General features: G+C 38.6%; 1 protein-coding gene across 1 annotated transcript in view; it reads right to left on the bottom strand.

The window, feature by feature from the left end:
* Positions 1–18983, bottom strand: part of TMEM242 (transmembrane protein 242) — a 47249-nt gene extending 28266 nt beyond the window's left edge. The window contains exons 1-3 of the mRNA XM_061207290.1: positions 18843–18983; positions 18224–18324; positions 2244–2381 (exon numbers count right to left, since the gene is read on the bottom strand). Of these exons, the coding sequence (XP_061063273.1) occupies positions 2244–2381; positions 18224–18324; positions 18843–18930 (327 nt within the window). The 5' untranslated portion in view covers positions 18931–18983. The remainder of the gene's footprint in view (positions 1–2243; positions 2382–18223; positions 18325–18842) is intronic.
* Positions 18984–20416: the final 1433 nt, after the last annotated feature.

Raw genomic sequence — 20416 nt, 5'->3', positions numbered from 1 at the left:
TCCCCTGCCCCTTCCACCTACACCTTTATCTCCCACCTTAGCTAAGGGAGGTAAAATTGGAAGCGAACCAGGTTCTGCAGACCATCAGACTAAGCTTCAAATCTTGACTCTGCCAATTACAAGCTGTGTGATCTTGGGCAAGTGACTTAACCTGAGTCCCTATTTCCTCATTTATAAAATGGGGGATATTAACACCTACTTATAGCTGTTGTGAGGATTAAATAATCTGCTATGTCTAAAATGTCTGGTGCAATCCCTGAAATGGAAGAAGAGATTTTATATTGGTCAAAGCAAAATTGAGGTAACAATAAAAATCATCAAAAATCTTCAGTTGGGGCTTCCCTGGTAGCGCAGTGGTTGAGAATCTGCCTGCCAATACAGGGGACACGGGTTCGAGCCCTGGTCTGGGAAGATCCCACATGCTGCGGAGCAACTGGGCCCATGAGCCACAACTACTGAGCCTGCGCGTCTGGAGCCTGTGCTCCGCAACAAGAGAGGCCACGATAGTGAGAGGCCCGTGCACCGCGATGAAGTGGCCCCCGCATGCCGCAACTAGAGAAAGCCCTCACACAGAAACGAAGACCCAACACAGCCAAAATAAATAAATAAATAAATAGCGTTCCCTTTAAAAAAAAAATCTTCAGTCATGGGTTTTCTAACTTTTTTCAAGTAATCCCTACTTTATTGTTACAAACAATAACTCGCAGGCAGTTACTTTAAAAATAAAGGTTACTCAGACTAGGAAAAAAGCAACATCTGTTTGTCTATCAGTATATTTTAAGTGAAAAGTACAATAATGCCTATGTAGTTATGATAAAAATAAATGTGAGAAATTCAATAATAATAATCCCTATTACTCCAGCAATTCCCTCTCCCTTGCATCAATCCCCCCCCAACTGAATCATTCCTATCAGCACACACACATGCTGTTAATTCTCCCAACTTAAAAAAAAAAAACCTCTCTTGATCCCATTCCCCCTTCTAGCTATGACCCCTTTCTTTCTTTCTCTTTACAGCAAAACTCAAGACTTGCCCATACACACTGCCTCCAAGCTCTCTCCTCCATTCTCCTTCGGATCCACTCCACTCAGGCTCTACCCACCAATGACCACTACATCTCAGTGAACTACCAGTTCTCATCTTACATGACTTATACCCAGCATCCTCCTCCTTGAAAGATGTTTTTTCACCTGGCATCCAAGTCACCATTCTCCTGGTTTCCCTGCTTCTTCAGCAGGGAAACCTTCTCCTCATTCCTCAACCTCTAAACCTGAGGAGCTCCTAAACCAAGAGCTCCTTCCTTAGACTTCTTCTCTTTTCTCTCTACATTCACTGCCTATGTGAGCTCATCTGATCTCATGGTTTACATACTATCCACATACTGATTTAGATCTTCACCTTGAATTCCAAACTTCTATATCTAACTGCTTACTTGACTCTCCACTTGGCTATCTAAAATCTACCTCAAACTCATAAGTCCCAGACTGAGCCCCTGACATGATCCCCTAATATCTGCTCCTTTCACACTGGTCCCATCCATTTTCCAGTCGTTCAGACCAAAAGCCTGGAGACATCCTTGACGTGACTTTTTCTCTCACCTCCCACATTCAATTTATAACAAGTCCTTGTTGCCCCTACCTTCGAAATAAATCCAGAACCTCTTTTCATCAACTCGACTTCTGCCACCCATTCTAAACCACCACCAATTCTCACCTGTCACAAAGAGCCTGGTCCACAGAACTTCCTACCAGTAGTTTAAATAAAAAGAAGCCAAATATTCCGAATGTACAGCTTTTTAGCTTGGAGTATAAGTTACACACACACAGGTACTAGGATCTTTTTCCAATAATGTGTAAACACATTAATAATTTAAATAATAATTTTAAAATGCTTTATTTTACAACGATGTTTATATATATGGATGTCAAACAGCATAGAAAGTTGTTCCAAATTATTTTACTGAACAAGTAGCTCCCACAAATTTATACAGAACGAACATTTGCTATCATTAGTCATTACTTAATTATATTTGAAGTTTCACCACCCTTAAATATTTAAGTTATTTATATGATTTACTAGTAATGAGAAGCTGCCTAGTTATTAGTAAAAATTTAGTCAATTCTCTGTCATCACTTCACAAGATAGTGAATAAACTATATGCAAATTTGAAAATCTGGAAGATTTAGACCACACAAAGTAGAATAAACATTCCAGATACCAATTATAGGACTGCAGTTACTTACACTGTGAACTCCTAAAGCCTTCCAGACTGCGAAGCTGATCACACCAACCCCACACCAGGCATAAAGTGAGCCCCACCCCAGGGCTCGCAAGGCAAGGGAAGACCCGCTCTCCGGTAAGGCAGCCGTGGCCACACTTCCCTGCAATGAAGACAGAAAGGTTCTGGTAAAAATCATCATTCTGAAAGAATAAATATTTGGAAAGTGTTTGAAATTAATGACTCTCTGTGTCAGCACCATGATATTAGGAAGCCAGACCAACCCAAGTTATTAATGCACTTAATAACTGCATGACTTAAGTCACAACTGCTCTGACAAATATTTGAGTGTGCAAGGCACCATGCCAAGATCCGTGCTAGGTACACAGAGAAACTTCTTTCTGACAAAACACTTAAGACCTGGTGAGGGAGAGGGGAACCACAGGCAACTAGAAGTAAATTATGATCAAAATGGAAAGGGCAACGACAGAACTGCATATACATACAGGGCACTGTGTACCCAGAGAAGGAGGACACCTGATCTACTTGCAAGAAGGGGAAGTTTTAAGGAAAGCTTCCTGGAAGAGGTGTGCTAAATCTAAATTTGAGAAAAGACTTGTGATATAACTAATTGTGAGGACTTTTAAATATTTATGCAAAATGCCTGACATATAGTAGAAATTCAGCTCCTGGCAACTATTAATAAGAAACTAGAAAAAAACAGTGACGCTCCTCCCAAGTTTCAAGATATAATATTAAGGTAAAAATCTACAATTATACTAATTGAACAACTTTCAGACTATCAGCATAACGAACTTGATTAGAGAAGAATAAGAATGCAATCAGCACTTCAAAAAGGAATAACTGAGGGAGATCCCTGGTGGCCTAGTGGTTAGAATTCCAGGCTTTCATGGCTGTGGCCTGCGATTATGGAAGTGAGATCCTGCGGGCGAGGCCAAAGGAAAAAAAAAAAAAGAATAACTGCCCCCATTGCGAAATGCGCTGAGGTTGGGGGAGGGGTGGGTGCGCTGTAAAAAGAGATACTGGGAGGAATGGAGTACTAATTTCTAAAGTCTCTTCCAATTCCATGACTTAGTAATTTATAAATTTATTTATTTTTATTTATTATTTTTGGCTGTGTTGGGTCTTCGTTGCTGCGTGCAGGCTTTCTCTTGTTGTGGCAAGTGGGGGCTACTCTTTGTTGCGGTGCGTGGGCTTCTCTTGTTGCCGAGCACAGGTTCTAGAGCATGCAGGCTTCAGTAGATGTGGCATGTGGGCTCAGTAGTTGTGGCTCGTGGGCTCTAGAGCGCAGGCTCAGCAGCTGTGGTGCACGGGCTTAGTTGCTCCGCGGCATGTGGGATCTTCCCGGAGCAGGGCTCGAACCCATGTTCCCTGCACTGGCGGGCAGATTCTTAACCACTGCGCCACCAGGGAAGCCCCATGACTTAGTAATTTAAAATATAAGTTGACAGTGTATTTTTATTTAAAGATTTAAACTCTGAAATAAAAAACAAAGATACTCCTCCACTACACTGGTCAGACACTCATTGGAGGACAATATCTAGGGTTAGTGTCTACTAATTTAGGTTAGAAGGAGCTCATAATAAGAAAACAACAAAACAGTAAAGGTCTGACAAACATGAAGGGAGCTAATTTAATTTTTTGTAAAGTATGGTGATATTCTATGGATGTGGTGAGCTCTTTTTCCATATCTATTGTTTCATGAATAAAACTGCACAAGTGGCATTCACATGCTAAATGTTTCTTTTCACTATTGATACTAACGATTAAATTACATTGATCAGAAGGACCAAAGCCACATTTTTCCTTACACTGTTAAAGGACCATTCATCTTATTTTTAAATGAAATTAATTTTTAAATAAGACTGCAGGACTGCAATCTCCCAGGGATCCTGTATTTCCAAATACTATATCACAGTTAATAATTTTATATATATATATATACATATATATTTTTATATATATATATACACACACATAATTATATATATATTGCTCCCTTACTATATGACAAGCACTGTTCAAAGCATTTTGCATATAGTAATTCATTAAGCATTTTACTTCACCTTACTCTGTGAGACATGTACTATTATCCTCATTTTACTAAAGACCAACTAAGGTAGAGAGAGATCAAATAACTTGTTCAAGGTTTCATGGCTTATAAAAGCTAGAGCACTTCAGCAGCCTGGCTTTACAGACTAAGTGGAATTTGCCATTCAGTCATTTATCACTTCTGATTCTAAATACAACACAATACAAAATGTAAATGAAAGTATCTTTTTAAGTGGAAACAAATCATAGTGTAAATTAGAATAAAAACATCATTACTTAGGATAATTCAAATATTTACACTACTGGAAGTAGAGAAAGAAGTGATAATACTTACGGGCCTACTTGAAATGTAACCAAGGGGCATTCACTTATTCCCATAGTCTGATCTGAATATGAAATGTAATTTATCTTTAAAAATTTTTTTAAAGGAGACTGTAGAATTTAGGAAATATTAAGAATTTATTATTTTTCCCTGTGAGCCTGTCTGCTAAAACACATTAAACATCAACAAACAAAAATAGTCAGAAACAATAAAAACTTTAACTTCCTCAAAAGTTGTATCATTTTTTTCTGATTATATATCATTGTGGAAAAATTGGTATGTATGAGAAAGCATAAGAATGAATGAAAAAAACCTCCATTTTGTTATCCAGTAAACCATGTTAAACATTTTGACATATTCTCCCTCTTTCTGATTGTGGACATTTTAAAAACAACTTAACACCACTAAAATGTTTTTAATCTTCAACTTTCATCCTCTCATTGTGTCAAAAACTCAAATATTTTTACTGGTTACACGGCACTGATTTATCATAATTTACTTAGCCATTTGTTATTAGTGTATACTAGTTTCACTTTTTTATATTAAAAACTTCTTTGTGCCTAAACACTTACTTGCACTTCTGATTTAAGTCCTTGGGGAAAATTCCTCAAAGTAGAATTATTAAGTGGAGAAGCATGAATATTTTATAAGCTGATAAACACTACAAACTGTTTTTCAAAAGGTTGTACTAAGTTACAATGCTGTTTTATGAGGACCATTTCAAGTTGGCCTGCATTAGATGATCTCAGTAAAAATAAAAACACAAAAAAAGAAACCTTTGAAATTTATATAAGACTATTTATAACTTACATTTCTATTGTTACTGAGAACAAGTATTTGTCCAAGTTATTATAAGCCAATGTTCACACCTTTTGAATTGCATATTCATGTTATTTGTCCATTTAAAGTTTTCTGATTTGTATATTCTTTCTATATTAATGTTTTTTGAAGCCCTTATACCTATCATATGTGCTATCATATTTCCCTAGTTTGGTTTGCTTTTATCCTTTTATTTTGCTTTTTGTTTGTTTGTTTTTGGTCAGAAATGCATTCTAATGTTTTTAAACTTACTAAAATTTCCCTCATCTGGAAATTGGTTCAAGATGGCGGAGTAGAGGGAAGTACTCTCACTCCCTCTTGCGAGAGCACTGGACTCACAACTAACTGCTGAACGTTCATCGACAGGAAGACACTGGAACTCACCAAAAAAGACCCCACATCCAAAGACAAAGGAGAAGCTGCAATGAGATGGTAGGGGGGGTGCAATCACAATAAAATCAAATACCATAACCGCTGGGTGGGTGACTCACAAACTGGAGAACACTTATACCACAGAAGTCCACCCACTGGAGTGAAGGTTCTGAGCCCCACGTCAGGCTTCCCAACCTGGTAGTCCAGCAACAGGAGGAGGAATTCCTAGAGAATAAGACTTTGAAGGCTAGCAGGATCTGACTGCAGGACTTCGACAGGACTAGGGGAAACAGAGACTCCACTCTTGGAGGGCACACACAAAGTAGTGTGCACATTGGGACCCAGGGGAAGGAGCATTGACCCCATAGGAGACTGAACCAGACCTACCTGCTAATGTCAGATGGTCTCCTGCAGAGTCGGGGGGCTGTTGTGGCTCACCATGGGGACAAGGACACTGCCAGTAGAAATTCTGGGAGGTACTCACTGGCGTGACCCCTCCCAGAGTCCACCATTAGACCCACCAAAGAGCCTGTAGGCTCCAGTGCTGGGTCACCTCAGGCCAAACAACCAACAGGGAGGGAACTCAGCCCCACCCATCAGCAGTTTTAAAGTTTTACTGAGCCCTGCCTACCAGAGCAACACCCAGCTCTACCCACCACCAGTTCATCCCATCAGGAAACTTTCACAAGCCTCTTAGATAGCCTCATCCACCAGAGGGCAGAGAGCAGAAGCAAAAAGAACTACAATCCTGCACCCTGTGGACTGAAATCACATTCACAGAAAAACAGACAAAATGAGAAGACAGAGGATTATGTACCAGATGAAGGAACAAGATAAAACACCAGAAAACGGCTTCCCTGGTGGCACAGTGGTTGAGAGTCGGCCTCACAGTGCAGCGGACACGGGTTCGAGCCCTGGTCCGGGAGGATCCCACATGCCATGGAGCAGCTGGGCCCGTGAGCCACAATTACTGAGCCTGCGCGTCTGGAGCCCGTGCTCCGCAACAAGAGAGGCCACGATAGTGAGGGGCCCACGCACCGCGATGAAGAGTGGCCCCCGCTCGCCACAACTGGAGAAAGCCCTCTCACAGAAGCGAAGACCCAACACAGCCAAAAATAAATAAATAAAAAAATAAAAAAATAAAAAACCAGAAAAACAACTAAATGAAGTGGAGATAGGCAACCTTCCAGAAAAAGAATTCAGAATAATGATAGTGAAGATGATCCAGGACCTCAGAAAAAGAATGCAGGCAAAGATCAAGAAGATGCAAGAAATGTTTAACAAAGACCTAAAAGAATTAAAGAACAAACAAACAGAGATGAACAATACAATAACTAAAATGAAAAGTACACCAGAAGGAATCGATAGCAGAATAACCAAGGCAGAACGGATAAATGAAGACAGAATGGTGGAAATCACTGCCATGGAACAGAATAAAGAAAAAAGAATGAAAAGAAATGAAGACAGCCCAAGAGACCTCTGGGACAACATTAAACACAACAACATTCGCATTATAGGGGTCCCAGAAGGAGAAGAGAAAAAGGACCTGAGAAAATATTTGAAGAAATTATAGTTGAAAACTTCCCTAACATGGGAAAGGAAATAGCCACCCAAGTCTAGGAAGTGCAGAGAGTCCCAGGCAGGATAAACCCAAGGAGAAACACGCCGAGACACATAGTAATCAATTTGACAAAAATTAAAGACAAAAGGAAAAATTATTAAAAGCAACAAGGAAAAAATGACAAATAAGATACAAGGGAACTCCCATAAGGTTAACAGCTGATTTCTCAGCAGAAACTCTACAAGCCAGAAGGGAGTGGCATGATATATTTAAAGTGATGAAAGGGAAGAACCTACAACCAAGATTACTCTACCCTGCGAGGATCTCATTCAGATTCAATAGAGATATTAAAAGCTTTACAGACACGCAAAATCTAAGAGAATTCGGCGCCACCAAACCAGCTCTACAACAAATGCTAAAGGAACTTCTCTAAGTGGGAAACACAAGAGAAGAAAAGGACCTACAAAAACAAACCCAAAACAATTAAGAAAATGGTCATAGGAACATACATATTGATAATTACCTTAAACGTGAATGGATTAAATGCTCCAACCAAAAGACACAGGCTGGCTGAATGGATACAAAAACAAGACCCATCTATATGCTGTCTACAAGAGACCCACTTCAGACCTAGGGACACATACAGACTGAAAGTGAAGGGATGGAAAAAGATATTCCATGCAAATGGAAATCAAAAGAAAGCTGGAGTAGCAATACTCATAGTAGATAAAATAGACTTTAAAATAAAGAATGTTACAAGAGACAAGGAAAGACACTACATAATGATCAAGGGATCAATCCAGGAAGAAAATATAACAACTATAAATATATATGCACCCAACATAGGAGCACCTCAAACATAAGGCAAATGCTAAACAGCTATAAAACAGAAAATCGACAGTAACACAATAATAGTGGGGGACTTTAACACCTCACTTAAACCAATGGACAGATCATCCAGACAGAAAATTAATAAGGAAACACAAGCTTTAAATCACACAGTAAACCAGATAGATTTAATTGATATTTATAGGACATTCCATCTGAAAACAGCAGATTACACTTCCTTCTCAAGTGCACACAGAACATTCCCCAGGACAGATCACATCCTGGGTCACAAATCAAGCCTCAGTAAATTTAAGAAAACTGAAATCATATCAAGCATCTTTTCTGACCACAACGCTATGAGATTACAAATCAATTACAGGGAGAAAAACGTAAAAAACACAAACACATGGAGGCTAAACAACATGTTACTAAATATCCAAGAGATCATTGAAGAAATCAAAGAGGAAATCAAAAAATACCTAGAGACAAATGACAACGAAAACACAACAATCCAAAGCCTACTGGATGCATCAAAAGCAGTTCTAAAAGGGAAGTTTATAGCAATACAAGCCTACCTCAAGAAACAAGAAACATCTCAAATAAACAATCTAACTTTACACCTAAAGGAACGAGAGAAAGAAGAACAAACAAAACCCAAAGTTAGTAGAAGGAAAGAAATCATAAAGATCAGAGCAGAAATAAATGAAATAGAAAGAAAACAAGAGCAAAGATCAATAAAACTAAAAGCGGGTTCTTTGAGAAGATAAACAAAACTGATAAACCTTTAGTCAGACTCATCAAGGGAAAGAGGGAGAGGACTCAAATCAATAAAATTAGAAATGAAAAAGGAGAAGTTACAACAGACACCACAGAAATACAAAGCATCCTAAGAGACTACTACAAGCAACTCTATGCCAATAAAATGGACAACCTGGAAGAAATGGACAAATTCTTAGAATGATATAACCTTCCAAGACTGAACCAGGAAGAAATAGAAAATATGAACAGACCAATCACAAGTAATGAAATTGAAACCTTGATTAAAAATTTTCCAGCAAACAAAAGTTCAGGACAAGATGGCTTCACAGGTGAATTCTATCAAACATTTAGACAAGAGCTAACACCCATCCTTCTCAAACTCTTCCAAAAAATTGCAGAGGAAGGAACACTCCTAAACTCATTCTACAAGGCCATGACCCTGATACCAAAACCAGACAAAGATACTACAAAAAAGAAAATTACGGACCAATAACACTGATGAATATAGATGCAAAAATCCTCAACAATATACTAGCAAACAGAATCCAACAGCACATTAAAAGGATCATATACCATGATCAAGTGGGGTTTATCCCAGGGATGCAAGGATTCTTCAATATACGCAAATCAATCAATGTGATACACCATATTAACAAATTGAAGAATAAAAACCATATGATCATCTCAACAGATGCAGAAAAAGCTTTTGACAAAAATCAACACCCATTTATTATAAAAACTCTCCAGAAAGTGTGCACAGAGGGAACCTACCTAAACATAATAAAGGCCATATACGACAAGCCCACAGCAAACATCATTCTCAATGGTGAAAACCTGAAAGCATTTCTTCTATGATCAGGAACAAGACAAGGATGTCCACTCTCACCACTATTATTCAACCTAGTTCTGGAAGTCCTAGCCACGGCAATCAGAGAAGAAAAAGAAATAAAAGGAATGCAAATTGGGAAAGAAGTAAAACTGTCACTGTTTGCAGATGACATGATACTATACATAGAGAATCCTAAAGATGCCACCAGGAAACTACTAGAGCTAATCAATGAATTGGGTAAAGTTGCAGGATACAAAATTAATGCACAGAAATCTCTTGCATTCCTATACACTAACAACAAAAGTTCAGAAAGAGAAATTAAGGAAACAATCCCATACACCACTGCAACAAAAAGAATAAAATACCTAGGAATAAACCTACCTAAGAAGGTAAAAGACCTGTACTCAGAAAACTATAAGACACTGATGAAAGAAATCAAAGATGACACAAACAGATGGAGAGATATACCATGTTCTTGGATTGGAAGAATCAATATTGTGAAAATGACTATACTACCCAAAGCAATCTACAGATTCAATGCAATCCCTATCAAATTACCAATGGCATTTTTTTACAGAACTAGAACAAAAAATCTTAAAATTTGTATGGAGACACAAAAGACCCTGAATAGCCAAAGCAATCTTGAGGGAAAAATACAGAGCTGGAGGAATCAGGCTCCCTGACTTCACACTATACTACAAAGCTACAGTAATCAAGACAATATGGTACTGGCACAAAAACAGAAACATAGATCAATGGAACAGGGTAGAAAGCCCAGAGATAAACCCGCACCTTTGGTCAACTAATCTATAACAAAGGAGGCAAGGATATACAATGGAGAAAAGACAGTCTCTTCAATAAGTGGTGCTGGGAAAACTGGACAGCTACATGTAAAGAATGAAATTAGAACACTCCCTAACACCATACACAAAAATAAACTCAAAATGGATTAAAGACCTAAATGTAAGACCAGACACTATAAAACCCTTAGAGGAAAACATAGGAAGAACACTCTTTGACATAAATCACAGCAAGATCTTTTTTGATCCACCTCCTAGAGTAATGGAAATAAAAACAAAAATAAACAAATGGGACCTAATGAAACTTGAAAGCTTTTGCACAGCAAAGGAAACTAAACAAGACGAAAAGACAACCCTCAGAATGGGAGAAAATATTTGCAAACGAATCAATGGACAAAGGATTAAACTCCAAAATATATAAACAGCTCATGCAGCTCAATATTAAAAAAACAAACAACCCAATCAAAAAATGGGCAGAAGACCTAAATAGACATTTCTCCAAAGAAGACATACAGATGGCCAAGAGGCACATGAAAAGCTGCTCAACATCACTAATTATTAAAGAAATTCAAACCAAAACTACAATGAGGTATCAGCTCACACCAGTTAGAATGGGCATCATCAGAAAATCTACAAACAACAAGAGCTGGAGAGGGTGTGGAGAATAGAGAACCCTCTTGCATTGTTGGTGGGAATGTAAATTGATACAGCCCCTATGGAGAATAGTATGGAGGTTCCTTAAAAAACTAAAAATAGTATTACCATATGACCCAGCAATCCCACTACTGGGCATATAAATGCTGGAGAGGGTGTGGAGAATAGAGAACCCTCTTGCATTGTTGGTGGGAATGTAAATTGATACAGCCCCTATGGAGAATAGTATGGAGGTTCCTTAAAAAACTAAAAATAGTATTACCATATGACCCAGCAATCCCACTACTGGGCATATACCCAGAGAAAACCATAAATCAAAAAGACATATGCACCCCAATGTTCACTGCAGCTCTATTTACAATAGCCAGGTCATGGAAGCAACCTAAATGCCCACTGACAGACAAATGGATAAAGAAGATGTGGTACATATATACAATGGAATATTACTCAGCCATAAAAAGGAACGAAATTGGGTCATTTGCAGAGACGTGGATGGACCTAGAGACTGTCATACAGAGTGAAGTAAGTCAGAAAGAGAAAAACAAATATCATATATTAACGCATAAATGTGGAACCTAGAAAAATGGTACAGATGAACCAGTCTGCAAGGCAGAAACAGAGACACAGATGTAGAGAACAAACGTATGGACACCAAGGGGGTAAAGCGGGGAGGGGTGGTGGTGGGATGAATTGGGAGATTGGGATTGACATATATATACTAATACGTATAAAATAGATAACTAATAAAAAAAAACCTATTTAAGTAATAGAAGACATGAAGAGATTAAAATAAATAAATAAATAATGTACATGACAATTTAAAAAAACACCTTATTGCTACAAAAAAAGCTAACCATCATTGGTGCCTTCGGCAAGTCAGTAATCTTTTTATCATAGTCACATCAAAGATCACTGATCATAGATGACTGTAACAAATAAAGAAAAGCTTGAAATACTGAGGGAATTACCAAAATGTAACACAGAGACACAAAGTGAACAAAAAAAAAACCTTCCCTCATTCAAGTCAGTCATTTCTCTTTCCTTCTAGCTTTTTTTGGTTTAAAAAAACTTTTACCCCTAACTTTTTAGTTCAGCTGGTATTTACTTTAGTTTTAATGGAAGCTGATAACTAAAGGGGGTTTACTTCCCCAATAGCTTAGCATCTGCCCCAGCACCACTCTACAGATTAATCCTTCTCCTCCCAACTTATTTAGAAAATTAGAGAGGTTTGTTTCTAAGCTATTTTCGTACTATGAATTGATTTTAATTAACAGAATCACACAGATTTAATTATAGAATCATTAAAAAGTCTTAATATCCAGAAAGTATATCATACTCATTACTTTTTATCAAACATTTCTTTACCATTTTTATCTATTAATTCTTCCAGAAAAACCCTGAAACGTTTTGTCAAGTTCTCCAACTCCCCATTTATTAGCATTTTCATTAGAATGACATCAAACATTAGCTAACTGGCAAGAGACAGCAAATTTATAACATCCTGTCTTTCATCAGGAAATATATTTCCATTTACTCTTTTTTTTTTTTAAGAATAATTTTCTTTATATTGCTCAACCCATTTCTTAATAAAGGTTTTTTTATGCATACATTTGTGATTGTGAATGTTATTCATAGTATATAGAAACACTTTATCTGTATCCCCATGCCTAGACCTAGCAGATCTTATCTAATGACATACTTTTTGTAGATATATCCTGGTCCTGACCAGATTTTCAAGAGATTTTTCTTTAGCCATTTTCTATGATGAAAACAATATACTACTCTCTAATCTTATTCCTTTTTCTCATGTTGCTATAATTTCAGCAACAGATCTCACACAAATGCACTAATTTCTAATTGGCTTGCATTTTCATCCAGAAGCAGTATCATTAACCAAATATTATTACACCAGGGTCAGTTTAAGTGCTTTGGCTTAAATTTTATTTTAGAAACTTAAATTAAAAATCTCTTATTTCCCTAAGAAGAAAAGAAATTATATATGTATAACAGATATACATAAATTTTTAAAAGTCTACACAAACCCACATTTGTTTTGCTAAGTAAAAAAGGTAACTATGTATAAAAATAACCCTTAATAACACAGCAATACTCCAAATAAAATCTTAGGTTTGCCAAACTTTCAGATTTAAAAAAAAAAAAAAAAGGTACATGCTGTATTTGTATATCAGTCTCAGAAATTGATTGTGAAAGGAAGTGAGTTATTATCAGTTACTGTCTACATACTTCCAAAAATGAATTTTAGTGGAAATGATGTTAAAAAATTGATCTGCCCTTATTATTAAGTTTTTAAAAGTCTAGTCACAAGCTTTATCTGCTGGAGTTATACATCACATGACCTTCATATAGCCTGCTCAGAATTTTCAAAATGAACACTGACTTGTTGCAGGGAAAGACTGACTTGCCAAAAAATAATGTTGCTTTAAAAGATCTTTAGATATAACCACATATGCTAGTCACATATATATAAATGAAAGCTACCTTTTTCTTCACTACCACATTGTTTATTTTTTTCATTTAAATTAAAATGAAGCCATGCACATATGGAACTTTGAATTTAACAAATCACAATGCAGTTATGATATTTAATATCCAAGATAAAACAAAAAAATTATTTTCCATTATTTTGTGTTTATAATACCTCTTATGCTTAAAGACATGGGTGCCCCTTATCTTCTATCTATTTTAACAAGAATTAATCTATTATTCACAGGTGCAGGACCTATCAAGAACAAACTGTTCAGTTTTTCAGAAAGTTAACTGCTTACCTAAGAATAAGGTTCATGTTTTTAGTTTAGTTTTTTTTTTTTTTTTTCAGTTTAATCCTGGGCTGAATTTGACATAAATCAAACTGATATTTAAAAAGAATGCTCAATCTAGCTATTTCCCCTACAGAGCATTCTTATCTGATACATTTTGCTATATTCTTTACATCACAGAAATAGCCGTGTTGTTGTAACATAAACAATATATATTTTTTAAAGATTTATTTTTATAATTTCTCATAAGTTGTAGCTATATCAGAAAGATGATGACTCACCCTTATGGTCTGTTCATTACCTAAATGGGTCTTGAAATAACTGTTATTTGAAGGATATTTAACCTCCAAAACAGGGGTTCTCAAATTTCCTGGTCTCAGGATCCATTTATACTTCGATCCCAAAGATTTCTGATTATGTGAATTAAAATAACCATCTTACAGGGCTTCCCTGGTGGCGCAGTGGTTGAGAATCTGCCTGCTAATTCAGGGGACACGGGTTCGAGCCCTGGTCTGGGAAGATCCCACATGCCGCAGAACAACTGGGCCCGTGAGCCACAGCTACTGAGCCTGCACGTCTGGAGCCTGTGCTCCGCAACAAGAGGCCACTATAGTGAGAGGCCCGCGCACCGCGATGAAGAGTGGCCCCCGCTTGCCGCAACTAGAGAAAGCCCTCGCACAGAAACGAAGACCCAACACAGCCAAAAATAAATAAATTAATTAATTAATTAATTTTAAAAAAATAACCATCTTACAAAACAAAACATTTAGTGCAAAGATAGGCAATGTTTTACATTTTTGTTAATCTTTTAAATGTCTGGTTTAATAAAGACAGCTGAATTTTCATATATGTGTCTATATTCAATCTGTTGCAATATGTTTATTGGTTGAAGTATATGAATAAAATCTCTCCTCATACAGATATGTGATTGGAAAAGGGAGGAGTATTTTAATAGCCTCCCTTCTTTGATACTATACCCTAACTCAACAAATCGTTTCTTAAAAATTATCTGCAATACGGAATATAAAATCATATCAATGAATTTTTGTACTTTATTACATTAAAATCCATTAGTCTAATCTGCATTTTTGAATGGAACTTTTATCCAGGCATCATGATCATTCAGAAAATAATGATTTGCCAAGATAACAGTTATCTTTCAACTGTTGACATCATTTATTTATTCAATACCAAAAAATTACATCATTCATATCCCTACTAATCTCATTAGAAAAGCCTTTAGGGACTTCCCTGGTGGTCCAGTGGTAAAGAATCCACCTTATAATGCAGGTGATGTGGGTTCGATCCCTGGTCAGGGAACTAAGATCCACATGTCGTGGGGCAACTAAGCCCACGTGCCATAACTACTGAGCTCATGAGCCTCAACTAGAGAGCCCGCGTGCCACAACTAGAGCCTACGTGCTCGGGAACCTGCACGCCACAACTACAGAACCCACGTGCCACAACTACAGAGCCCATGCACCCTGGAGCCTGCACACCACAACTAGAGAGAAGCCTGTGTATCACAACAAAGAGCCCATGTGACGCAATGAAGATCCCACGTGCCACAACTAAGACCCAACAGCAGCCAAAAATAAATAAATAAATAAGTAAATCTTTAAAAAAAAAGAAAAGCCTTTTAAGTGTTTGAGCAGCTGGCAAGCTCACAATGGCAGACACAAGTTTTCTAAAATCTAATTTTTACCTAAAAACTGGAGTTTTATCACTGGCAACAAATACTAACAATTGCTTGCTTGAAGAGACAGGTTCATTTTGTTCATTTTCAAGAAAATGTCTACCAAATACTCACTTCTGAATAACTACAATTTGTCTGTTGCTCTTACAAGTGAAAATAATATGCCATGAAAAAAAGTGGCTAGTTCAGTGTATATCTCACACAACTGCTTTTTCTTGAGAAAAACATATTACTTTGGTATAAAGCAGAAGTGCTTTATGTGTACTTCCCATTTCTTCACACAGAATATTAAAGAGGTTAAGTTCAAGGGTCAAGATATTAAAAATAAATAATTTTACTTCTCATCAAGGATAGTCTTATGCAATGACGGCTTTAACCTCGGGTGCACAGGAAGGAAGAAAACAATGCCTGCTAGTATAGTTTGGGGTCACTGCCTCGACTACAGCAAGGCACCAGCAGTTTTACCCTCTATTGTTTCTGTACCATTAGTGCAGGTATCTTAGCAGTATTATGAAAATAACTGACTTTTCAGACCCCCAAAGGGTCTCAAGGATCCCCAGGGTTCTGTGGACCACAGTTTAAAACCACAATGTTAGACCATAAAGGCCATGTGTGATAGCAAATCTCAGAACCACAAAATAGAATGCAAAGCTGTGAACATGTATATGTGTTTTTTTCCTGAGAGAGAATCGTTAGCTTTCAACAGATTCTCAAAAAAGATCTGTGACCCAAAGGTTATCATGTTAACTTGGATTTAGAAATCAACCAAAACTCCACTATTAATGCACCACTATCAGTCAGGTTTCACTGATTTCTGCCACAAAATATGTATTTCTGCTCTGAAAATATTCTGTGACATAGGGGGAAAATGACCATGAAGTTCATAACAGTGATTTGGAAAACTCCATAGGAGCTCTGAGTGTTCAGAGGGGAATCCAAATGCACTTTAAATGTGGTCTCTTGCCATTCTTAAGGCTTAAATATGATTATTAGATTGTTAAAGATAAATACAAGTCAAAAAGGAATTCAAATGGTTTATGACTTTTCACATAACACTGTATTCCAAAGCAAATATCAAATTGTAATTACGTTGTTATTTGTGTGATTATTTGTTTACCATCTGTCTCCCACACCACTTAGCTTTTTGAGGGGTACATATGTTTTGTTCATTTTTGTATCTCTTGCACCTAGCTAGCACAGTGCCTGCACATAAAAGATCCAAAATAAAGAAGATGTGGCACATATATACAATGGAATATTACTCAGCCATAAAAAGAAACGAAATTGAGATATTTGTAGTGAGGTGGATGGACCTAGAGTCTGTCATACAGAGTAAGTCAGAAAGAGAAAAACAAATACCATATGCTAACACATATATATGGAATCTAAAAAAAAAAAAAAAAAGTTTATGAAGAACCTAGGGGTAAGATGGGAATAAAGACACAGACCTACTAGAGAATGGACTTGAGGATATGGGGAGGGGGAAGGGTAAACTGTGACAAAGTGAGAGAGTGGCATGGACATATATACACTACCAAACGTAAAATAGATAGCTAGTGGGAAGCAGCTGCATAGCACAGGGAGATCAGCTCGGTGGTTTGTGACCACCTAGAGGGGTGGGATAGGGAGGGTGGGAGGGAGACGCAAGAGGGAAGAGATATGGGAACATATGTATATGTATAACTGATTCACTTTGTTATAAAGCATAAACTAACACACCATTGTAAAGCAATTATATTCCAATAAAGATGTTAAAAAAAAAGATCCAAAATAAACATTTGTTGAAGCAATTAATTAATGGATAAATAAACCTTATGAGGCGGGTAGGGCAGAAACAGAATGATACAGAAGAACCACCACAAGGGGAAGAAAATGTCTCAACTGGGAAAATGAAGTACACCTGTCCATGACAGCGTGACTGCTCAATCTTGCTCATGGAATAAGGATTTTCTGCCTTCCGTAGGTTATAGTCATTCAACCAAAATTTACTGAGCACCTACTATGTGCCAGGCAATTTTCTAGGGAGTGGGGCTGCTGCACTCCACAAGCATGCATGGTTTCTGGGTTCAAGGAGCTGACCTATGTTTTTCATCTATACTAAGATGCACTGTATTTCATCATTTTAACATCTCTGAGACAGAAACCCCTCTTGCAGTGCTGTCTCAAGAATTTAATTGGCATTTTCTTTTCTTTTTTAGTGGTACATACAATATTGGGGTCTCTTACAACTGAGAATGATTTACCTAGATTTAGATTTAATGTCATGTTGTGAATAGGAAATGTACTGGATGAGCTTTCAAAGTCTTGTTCTGCTAAAAGTTTAAAAAGCGCATAATTAAGTACTTCTGACAGTTGATTAATTTGTACACTTCCTGAATCTATGAGGTGCATATTGGGTTACTTCTTAAAGTAATGTGAAAGGCCATCAACACTTTCTTTACTTTTCCTAGTCAAAACAGCTGCCATTGATTTGTAAACAACAATAATGCTATGAATGGATTTCGGTGTCACAAACCTTATTGAACCATTCAGGACTTTTCTTTTTAGCCAATGATAGTGTTGTAACAAATCCAGCCAGCATTCCCGCTGCAGCAACAGTACCAAGGAAAATTCCACCTGTCAAGAGTTTTGGGCGTAGGGCACGGAGGGTGGGGAGAGGGGAAAAAAAAACAAAAAACCTTACGTTAAAAAGATGGACACAAGTAAGTTTCAGATACTATTTAAAAATCACTTTTGAAATTCGAGAAACGATGACTAAGCAGCTCTTGGCAAAGGTAAATGACAGCGGCTGGGAAACCTGCGTGACCACACGACCTCTGGTTCCTGAGGCCATGCTAAGGTAGAAAATAAGCGCAGGGTCCCTTCCCCTCTTCCCGGGGACAACTGCGTGAAGTTTCTCCAGGGGAGAAAAAAGAGATAGTGGAGTTAGAAAAGGGAGGACACGAGAGGAACTGCAGAGGGAATGGGGGAAATGCAGCACATACAGAACAGCTCGCGGGACCAGCCCACGGGCTAAACTCAGGGCACCCAAGCGAAGGTCTCCCTGGGCGGGGTGTGAGTGGGAATGCCAGCTCCAGCGCAGGCTAGAGCCCCGGGTGAGGTTACCCCGACACCCGCACCTCACCACACCACACCTTTAACCAGGAAAAGCCGGTCATTAGTGGACGCCGGAGCCCCCAGCCGAGAACACGACTCTCCACTCCCAGCGTCCTCTGTCTCCATGTTTATAAGCCTCCACTGCTGCGTCCGGCGCCAACTGGGACCGGGTGGAAGCGAGAGCTAGGCGGAGGAGAAAGGTTCCGCTGCCCCCTCCATCTGTGCAACCTGAATACCGGTCCGGAGAACGACCTTTGCCCCAAAACTTCTCTCCTCTCCCGCGCGCGGGCGGGGAAGCTGCTGTGGCTGCACCCCGGGAGCGGTGTCTTCCAAGGCTGTCAACCAGGGAGGATCATTTGCCTGCTCCAAGGTGATGATCGCTGCACTTTAATGTTGTGTCTATTTGAAACACTGCTCAGCTCTGACTCTAGGGGGCAGTGAGGGGTCGCAGATTGCGCCAGGAGCCCAGTCCCAGCCTGGTTAGAGACCGCGCAGCTCAGTTTCCCGGTGAGCCGTACACTATGTCTGGGGATTTGGCCGGCGTTAACATGGCACGATTCTAAAAAGTAGGCCTCAGCCTTTTCTTTGTACATTGCTGGGAAATTTTGTAACAGTTGTCGCTTTAGGTGTAAGTGACAGGCTTTATCCCTGGAAGACTGCCAGCCTATCAGCTGTGTGGTGATGCGCTTCCTACCCCACGGTTTGATTGATTGGCCAACCGAAGGGATTGGATGGCTGGCATGCTGAACTGAAGTGAATGGCACAACCCCAGCCGGGAGAGCAGAGGACCACCCTAAGGAGTTGCTAACACGGAGCTTCAAGGCTGCCCCAGAGCCGTTCAACGCCAGCGGCCAGCAGACAGACCCGGTCTTCACAGACTGGGAGGCTAATTCGCAAAAGGTGGTGGATTCAGTAAGTGGCCATTGACAGGAGGAGGCTGGTAGTCATAGAAAATCTTTTCAGCCTCTCAAACACAGACACATGACATCATCGTTTAAAATGAGGCAATCTGTCATTCTTGTTCATTCTGAACGACAACAGCAAAAGCCATGAACTTCTTGAGACGGGGATGGAGATCTTTATTCATTTTTATATGTCCCAGCTCTCAGGGTGTTACCTGGTCATGTATAATAAATAAATGTTGGATGAAAGAGTAAATGAATGCATCAGTTAAAATGCAATTAATAGCCCAAACCTGGGTTCTGGTCCTAAACCACTTCTCAGCTATGTGAACTTGATTAGGTTATTAGGCTCACTTACCTCAGTTTCCTCACCTGCAAAATACAGAAACTGATAGAACCCACCTCATAGTACTGCCGTAAGAATTAAATGAAGCAGTGTAGGTAAAGGAGTTAGCATAGTGCCTGGCACAAACAGTGCATCTTAGCTCTAGCTATTATCCCCTTCGGTTCCAGTAGCTCTTCTGCAGCATTGCCTATAGAGATTTTTTAAAATTATAGATGCCCAGGGCCTACCACTGGAGTTGACGGCTCTGAAGGTCCAGGCAGGGCGGTTTAAAAGCTCCATTGGGCTTCTGATAATGAGCCAGGTTGAACACTACTGCTCTGTTCAAATTTCTGTGTGGGAGAAATCACAAAGAATTTATTTAACT

Source organism: Eubalaena glacialis, chromosome 12, assembly GCF_028564815.1.
Source record: "Eubalaena glacialis isolate mEubGla1 chromosome 12, mEubGla1.1.hap2.+ XY, whole genome shotgun sequence".
NCBI classification, from domain to species: Eukaryota; Metazoa; Chordata; class Mammalia; order Artiodactyla; family Balaenidae; genus Eubalaena; species Eubalaena glacialis.
Note: the sequence above shows the minus strand (reverse complement) of the source record. Positions and strands in the feature narration are given on the sequence as shown.